We start from the raw sequence: 8,181 nt of genomic DNA on the forward strand, positions 1-8,181 counted from the left end.
GCTGTGACCCAGCTGACGTGGTTCTGCTACCCTGGGCCCAGCTCCCCATAGTGTTGTGTTAAGAACTCAAGAGCAGAAGCAGTGAGGGAACCTGCCAGCCAGCAATGTGACTCTCTAGGGCTCTGGGGCACGTTGGCAGCAAGGCTCTGTGGCACAGAGGGACTGGCTTCCCATCTCGGATCTTCTTGAAAGGCTCTGCTTGTTCAGGGTTGACCCAGACTCACCTGGAGCAGCCTCTCTCCTCCCACCAGTACACCCTGAGGACAAAACACAGTCTTTCCTCTTTGAAGAAGCTGGTCAGTTTAATGAGTAAATAAATCACATGAAGGGGAGGAGGGAGAATGGAAGCAAGTTTGGTCCCTGTGTCACCAAGAGATCTCCGGTCCTTTTATTACTTCTATGCATTGCCATAGGTGATCTCCTGGTCTGAAGCATGGCCTGGCTATCCAGACTGGGCCCCCTTTGGGGACAGGGTGGCTGGGAGTACCCGGACACGGGTGGAGACGGTGGTGGTGCCCTGTAGGTTCGTGGCGCTGCAGGTGTAAAGCCCCTCGTCTATGGCGCGTGCCTCATCCACATAGAGGATGCTCTCGGACTCCTGCTGCACCTGCCCGCCTCGGCGCGCCAGGTCGGTGCGTTCGCGGATGTAGGGGGGCCTGCCAATCTGAAAAGCAAGCGAGGAATGGGGGTTGGAGAGCTCCTCTCCCTTCCTAGGCATCCTGCAGAACCTCCAGAGCTAGGGGCTGGTAAATGCAGGGCTGGAGGGCTCATCCGATGCTCAATAGCCCCTCACACCTAGCCCCGGTCACTGCTGCAGCAAGAGGGGGCATATTAGCCAACCCCCTGTTCCACGCACGGAGCACTACGGAGGTCTTTGTATCTCCCCCCGAAGTGTCACCAGAGATGGGCAGAAGGGACCTCAGCTTCACCCCTGGTCTGCATGGCGGCCCCGCCAACTACCCCCTACACACACACTTCGTGTTACCCTGCAGCACCAGCCCTGGGCTGTCGTGCGAGCTCTGGACTCCACCCGCTTCCAGCTCAACAACAGGCCGGCCACCAGCTGAGCCTGCATGGACGTGTGTTATGCCAACCGAGCAGCCAGAATGAAGCACGTCGCGCCCCTCTGTGCCACACCCTCCCTGGGAGCTGGCATGGGCCAGTGGTGTGAGGGAAGGATGGTCATGGTGAGGACAGCGGCCAGGCTGGTACGTGCTCCAAAGCTGCCTCTGGGGAGCATACAGCGCCCTCTGTGAGACTAAGAGTAGGGCGCCGTGTGCATGTCCGATGAAGCCCAACTCCCATCCCCCCATTCCTCCCCCTTCCCCCAACCCCCTGCCCACAGTCATTGGTTTCACTGGCACCGTCCATCATTCTGCAGGCCCCAGCCCATGTCCTGTTCAGCTCTGTTTCGCTGGCCCTGGTGTGCTGAGTGAACCGTGCTAGGGCAAAGGTCACATCAGCCCTTTGTCCTGTTTTCTGTGGGGAAAATGCCTCTGGTCAGCTGCAGAGAAGAAGGAAAGTTGTGCGCAGCCCAAGCCCCATGCTTCTCCCTGTGCCCTTCCAGCTGGGGAGGCACCATGGTCTGCGAGTGAGGAGACCTCGGTTCTGTTTCTGGCTCTGACCTCCTGTGTGACCTGGGACAACTCATTCTCCCTCTCTGGCCTTTATTCCCCCCCCCCCCCACACACACACACTTTCTCTGTCTAGACTGTAAGCCTTGCGGGGCCAGGACTGCCTCTTACTCTTTGTAGGTACAGTGCCTGGTGCAATGGGACCCTGATCTTGGTTGGAGCCTTTCGGTATTACAGTATGGTCAGGCTAACAACACCCTTCCCACCCAGCCACCTCGCTTCCCTACCTGCTGCCCCGGATACTCCCAGGTGAAATCGACTGCGACTTCTGGTTCTCCAAAAACCGTGCATGTCACGTTGAAGTTTTCTCCAGTCCTCACCATGCTGGCTGAGGTGCTGACCATGGGTTTGGGAGCAGAGGAAGGGTCTGCGAGGGAAAAAGTGAAGTGGTGAGAAGCAGGATAAGGAAGGGCGGCAAAGTACCATGGATTAGCCACTTTCCCTTCCTGATCCTAGGAGACGGGCTAGTCAACCAATGGCAGTTCAGGGAGCTGTAGCGCTGAGAGTCCATCAGCCCCATCACCTCCCTGCCAACCCTTCTGGGCTTTAGGGCTGGGTTAAGGGAGGGACAGGCCTGCTAACAGGTATCTCCACCTAATAGGGTCACTGCTTCTGCTTAGAGACCTCGGTCTATGTAGCAACCTACCATCTCCTTGTGCTGGATGGCGTGTGTACATGTGGCCGGCTGACAAATGGTACGCCAGCGTGTGTATGGTCCTCGATAATTGCAGACTGGTGCAGGTGACAAGGGGCACTCAGTTAACATGCCCTGATAGCGCAGCCGGCAGAGGGACTGCTCTGCATGAGCAGATCTGTATGAGGGCAGCTGTGCCCAGAAAAGCCAGTGACAGTGAGGAGAGGGTAACGATACACAGCCTCGTGGGCTAATTCCTCCCGCTCGGTCTAAGGAAGATGGGTGGAATTCTGTGTCCCCGTTCCTGCCCCCACTGCTAGTGTCACGGAGCATTTCTGGCTAGCTAGCACGGTTCCTGAGCTGACAGCGATGGAACTGGCTCGGGTAGAGGCAGCGAATGTCAGCAAGCTGGCAGGTGGAGGTCTCGAAACCAAAGGAACACATAGGTTAGGGTCTGCTGAACCAGCTCTGGCAGCTGGATCTCCCATCCCTGCCAGGCAGCGGTCACTCACAGTTGATGTAGATCAGCATGTACTTGGTGGATATCTGCCGCATGCCATCCAGGCTGGCCATGCAGAAGAGCGACCCTGCATACGAGGGCCGCGGGCGGTGGATCACGAACCCCCTCTTCATGTCATATGAGATGTCGATCCCGTCCACGGCCACCTCCTCGGGGGGGAATTCACGGTGCAGCGTCACCTTGGCCAGAGGGCTGGTCACCTGGCATGGTAGGAGTGTGGGGTGGTTCGTGCGCAGCTGGACCACTTCGTAGTAATCCTCTGTTGGCACAAACAGCTCCTGGGGGTCTGGGGAGAGAGGAGGGCAGTGGGGTGACATACTGGAGGCAGGGAGACACTTCCCGGCTCTCCCCCTGCACCGGCCTCCTGTGTAGCATGCCTTAGCCCGCATAGGCCTCACCCAGGGCTTCCCTGTCCACTGGATAATGAGAGCAGATGCTGATGCTCTCTGGCTCAAGGCCCCTGCCTGCCCCAAACCAGTCTAAGCCCAGAAGCCTGACCTGTGAAGAAGATGAAAGCCTTGCCCGTCCTGTCCTCTCCGTCCTGGCACTCGCTGTCCCGGCACTGGAAGGACCAGCAGCTGTACTCGCCCGTGTCTGCCGCCATGGAGTTCACCACCAGCAGCTGGCTGTGCCTCTCAAAGTGCTTGATTCTGAAACAGAGGGGAGAGGGCCCCGCTCAGACTCCAGGAGAGTCACCCTGGGCCTCTGCATCAAACATTAGAACATAAGAACGGCCAGGCTGGGTCAGACCAATGGTCTGTGTCACCCAGTATCCTGTCTCTGATAATGGCCAAAGCCAGGGTCTTCAGGGGGAATGAACAGAACAAGGCAGTTATCAAGAGATCCATCCCCTGTCGTCCACTCCCAGCTTCTGGCAGTCAGAGGCTAGGGCCATCCAGAGCATGGGGTTGCATCCCTGGCCATCTTGGCTAATAGCTCTTGATGGACTGATCCTCTATGAACATATCTAATTCTGTTTTGAACCCTGTTATAGCTTTGGCCTTCACAACATCTCCTGGCAATGAGTTCCACAGGTTGACTGTGCACTGCGTGAGGAAGGAAAACACCCACTTATCTTCACGCTCACGGTGATGGCCTGGGCCCGGGGAAGGGCTTCCTGTGACCCCGTTGCCTGTGTCCAAGCACAGACAATGATGACAGGGTCACGGTAACGATTCCCAATGGGCACTGAGTGTCACGCTCCCCCGCTCTGGCCTACCTGCCCACCCAGAGGGGTGAAGTCCGGAGATGGTTAATAACAGGAGACTTGGCCAGTGCGCTCCAGATGCTGAGAGATGGATAGTGCATGGCACAGCCCCTCCCTTAACATGCTCCCAACTGCTGTGTAGCTCGCAATGTCCCCCAGCCCAGGGCCCTGCGGCGTGAATGGTGGGACGGGCAATGGAAGTAGGAGCCAGGCTCAAGCTGAATGTGCGGCTTGGGCTCTACATCCCTGAGCCTGGCTGAGCACAGCGGGCGAGCGCCTGCCAGCTTTGCTCCCTGGCGGATCTCACAGAGCGAGCAGAGGGTGTCTGTGTGTTTGTGCCTGTTAAACGAGCTCCGATTGTCCATGCCCAGGTAATATGTCTGCTGCATGCCCTCTCCCGTGCTTGGCTTCCAGAACAAGGGTCTGCCCGGATCTCCAAATCCAGGCCTCCTGCATGTAATTTAGTGAAGCCATTTGATGCCTTTCGCATCTCGGGGGAATGGACCCCACACAGGCCCTGCTCACCCCTCATCCATGACAGGCCCTTGACAAACACCCCGGGCCTGGATAGCCTCCCAGAGCCTGTCGCACATCACGGACACGCACCTGAGCCGCCCCTCATCCTCGTCCTCCAGGTAGGCAGGGAACCTCCACCTGACGGCCTGCCCTCTGCAGCGCAGCTCCAGGGTGTCGCCTGCCCTCAGTGTCAGGGAGTCAGGCACTTTCTGGAACCGCCCCCTGGCCACCACCCGAGTCAGGATGGACGCAGGCTGGTGCACCTGGCTGGGAGGGGCCGTGGGTTTCACTCGGACTTTGGCCTTCCGGGGCTTGGCTGCTGCCTGCTGGAGCTTTTGACCTGTTGCTTTGGGAGGTTTGAGCTTGTTTGGCTTAGGCTCTTTTGTGATCTTCTTCTCAGTGGCTTTGGGGGGCTGTTCCTTCTCCTGACATTCAGCTGAGGACAGAGAAGACGAGTTTGACAGCAGAGCAGCAGCAGACGCAGGCCCACAGGGGCAGAGGGCGCAGCATGGCTTTGCAGGTTTTTGCATTGATCTTTAATGACAAAAGCTGTTCAGCAACAGGAGCGGGTCAGGACCCAGGCACTGCGAGGATGCTTATTCTCCCTCCTAACCCACAGCACAGAGTCCATGGACACACTAAGGGTCGGCTTATGAGATGCCCCATTTCTGTGTGTGCAGCTAACTGAGCCCACAAAATGGGGGGAGGCACGCGTTGACCACAACACATCGACTGGGCTGGGGCCCAGCGCCTCAGCTGACGTGAATCAGTGTCGTTTCACTGACACTGATGAAGCTACACCAGCCGAGCATCTGGCCCTAGGTTCTTGGATCCCTGAATCCACATCCACAAAAGGCTGTTTGCGTATTCAAAATGGGAGTGTGCCTGATACAATGGCCACAATCAATAGCGGGTTCAAAAACAGAGACCAGCTCTGGAAACCTGGTCCCAAATGTCATATCCCCCCAGAAGGGGCAGAAATCTGCAATTCTTGCAGGGTAACATTATTTACCAAGGAAATTCTTACCTACTCACCATGCAAAGGACATGACTGGCAGGGTCCCTGTGCCGTATAAGACAAGGCTTTACCTAGTAGGGTTACTTGTCTTCCTACTCTAAGCTGCTTCTGGGTATTGGCAGAGGAGGATGCTGTGAAAATATGGTAGCTGAGCAGACAAGAGGTCTCTCTGTTCACTCACTGTTTTGCCTGCTCTCTGTTCATTGATGTTGGGAGGCATTTGTGTAGCAAGTAGCTTTTGCCTCCTACCTGTCATCCCCACATGCACCCAAGCATGGGACATCTGGGATGCACCTGGCAGAGAGCAAGAGATCAGGCGTCCTAACTTAAATGTGGGTCTCCCAAATCTGCCAAGCCATCAGCCTGGCTCACAGCCCTCCTATGTATCCTTCTCTGGCCAGGGAAGAGATGGTTCCTGTACTTGATGCATGTCTGAAGGGAAGCTCATCCAGCTTCCTTTTTATGCTGACATAAAGCCAGCAAAACCTGGGATCTTTCCCTTGATGACACTCAAGCCAAAATAATTGGGGCTGCGGCCCATTGGCAAAGTTGCTCCAGTACCACAGCCTTGCCAAAGTGGCAGAAGCAAGTCCCAGTACAGCCACAGTCCCTGAGTTCCCGCTGGTATTGCAGGCAATAAGTGACTGTCTTCATGCCATGCCTTTCCAGCATGCTGCCCTCCAACAAGGCATCCTTGTGTAGGCCACTGAGGAATGCAAGGAGCACCCTGCTAGGGAGGGAATCGTATGGGCTTGGGAAATGCATAGGAGGAAGGGAAAGAGTCAGAAAAGCAAGACTTACCCAAGATGAGGAGGAGAAGGCTGCAGCCCAGGGCAGCCAGGGCCTTGGAGTTCATGCTGGGGCAAGCCGGGCACAAACCGGGGAGCTGCGCTGCTGAGGTGGGGCTGCAGCACGAGCGGCTGAGGGCTACAGCAGCTGCAACGTTCCCAGCTCGGCAGCAATTCCACACTCTCACGTCCTCTCCGAGAGGGAGGAGGGGGCGCGTGAGGGGACGGAGAGTCCGGGGGGCTCAGGAGATGAAGGGGAGAGGTTTCAAAGCAAATCAAAGGCTTGACTCTTTGCCTCGTTAAACAAAATTCCTTTCACCCCCACGTGCCATGAAGGCATTCAGGTTCCTTCAGAGGAGGTGAATGGAGCTATTCAAAGCCTGGCTCCAGCAGTCACACTCCAGGCTTAAAAAGAAAACAGTTCCCACCTCCTTCATTTCCAGGCTGGTTCCGGTCCGGTTATGCAGTGGAGAGCATGGGGCAGGTGGCGTGGTTGGATGCAAAGCGCTTTGGGGAAGGGGCCAGCTCTACCCCAGTGTTTGAACAAACTCCTAGTACAATGGGGTGCAAATCCCCAGGGAAGACACTGGGTACCAACTACCCCGATGATGGTGATAACACAGTGTGGGTGAAGGGGAGCTTCTTGCCTGAATCCTGCGGTTTGCTTCCCCTTCCAGCTATTACCTTTGATACACAGTATTAAAGGGTGAATGTTGCAGTGCAAGATCAAGTCACAGAGTGCAACACAGCGCAGGCCAGCAGCCTGGATTAATAGAATACTTAGCTCCAGCACAGCCCTGTTCATCCTCCGATCTCAAAGCACCATCCCTACTGTACAGCAGGGGAAGCCAAGGTACTAGGGGATGAATTGACTAGCCCAAGGAAACTCAGTGAGACAGTGGCAGGAGAGGTCTGGCAGTTCAGAGCCCCAGCACCTCTGGGTTTGCTGCATCCATTATGAATGTAAAACAATTGCTTGAGCCCCGGCCACTGTCCCCTCTAAGCTGTGCACACAGATCCTAAACCCTGCGCACACGGCGAAACACCGCACGCACAACAATTTGCACAGAAGCACAATAATTTGCACAGAAGAAATGTTTTGCGCACACGGCCTGTCAAAAATTTGCACAGAAGACATTTTTTGCACACACGGCCTGTCAAAAATTAGAGGGAACATTGCCCCGGCCGCTCTTCCATTACAAACTAAGCCCTGATTCATGTGGCCTCTCCATGGTAGGACAGTTCTGCAGGATGCTGGGCAAACTTGTGGACCGAAGGCCATCCCCGCAACCTGGAGGATGGGTGCACATATTAACTAGACATGGGGGCTGCGGGGCCTTAAAGGGGGACAGGACCTGGTGTGGAGTGTCCCTGTGGTTTAGGGGAGATTTAGGGTTAGGGTTAGAGCCGCTTGGGGGCAGAGGAAATATTCAGTGTTGACTTTTTACCTATATTTGCTGGAGAAGCCCCGTTTCTGAGCTTCCATGGAGAGCAGCAGTTTAATTCCCTGTGGGACGACGCACGAGGGCCACATGGCACCCAGAGGTCTCCTCCCACTTGGAATCGTAAGCCCTGCCTAGCATTGCCCCCTAGGGCAAAGGTTTGTCACTGCATTATTAGCACAATGGCAGACAGGCCGGGTTCTGTAGCCACCCCACACACCGAAGCCTGCTCTTGATGTTCATGGGAGCTCTGCATGTGAAGCAGCTGCAGAGCCTGGGCCCATGACAGCCCAGAAATGCAGCTTCCCCAAGATTTTCCCCTTGGGTTTTTTGCCCCCACCCCTGCACTCCAGGGAGCAGTCCTACGTGTAATCTGATGAAGGTCGGGAAGCCACGCAGCTGCTCCTAGCACTGGTCCAGAG

The 8,181-nt window shown here is 56.2% G+C and overlaps 1 protein-coding gene across 1 annotated transcript; it reads right to left on the reverse strand.

Moving 5' to 3' along the window:
* Positions 1 to 338: 338 nt before the first annotated feature.
* LOC140916478 (platelet-derived growth factor receptor-like protein) lies at positions 339 to 6,436 on the reverse strand. Its single transcript, XM_073358122.1, has 6 exons — positions 6,331 to 6,436; positions 4,602 to 4,947; positions 3,287 to 3,438; positions 2,781 to 3,074; positions 1,862 to 2,001; positions 339 to 664 (listed from the first exon to the last, which is right to left on the reverse strand). Exons 1-6 carry the CDS (start codon positions 6,383 to 6,385, stop codon positions 443 to 445), a joined length of 1,209 nt encoding a protein of 402 aa, XP_073214223.1. The 5' UTR covers positions 6,386 to 6,436; the 3' UTR covers positions 339 to 442.
* Positions 6,437 to 8,181: the final 1,745 nt, after the last annotated feature.

Source organism: Lepidochelys kempii, chromosome 8, assembly GCF_965140265.1.
Source record: "Lepidochelys kempii isolate rLepKem1 chromosome 8, rLepKem1.hap2, whole genome shotgun sequence".
Taxonomy (NCBI): Eukaryota; Metazoa; Chordata; order Testudines; family Cheloniidae; genus Lepidochelys; species Lepidochelys kempii.

Coding starts and splice junctions, on each gene's coding strand:
- LOC140916478 (XM_073358122.1), bottom strand. CDS start 6,385: ATGAACTCCAAGGCCCTGGCTGCCCTGGGCTGCAGCCTTCTCCTCCTC. Junction 3,075..3,286: donor GGCTTTCATCTTCTTCACAG/GTCAGGCTTCTG, acceptor CTCTCTCCCCAG/ACCCCCAGGAGCTGTTTGTG. Junction 2,002..2,780: donor CATGCTGATCTACATCAACT/GTGAGTGACCGC, acceptor TTTCCCTCGCAG/ACCCTTCCTCTGCTCCCAAA.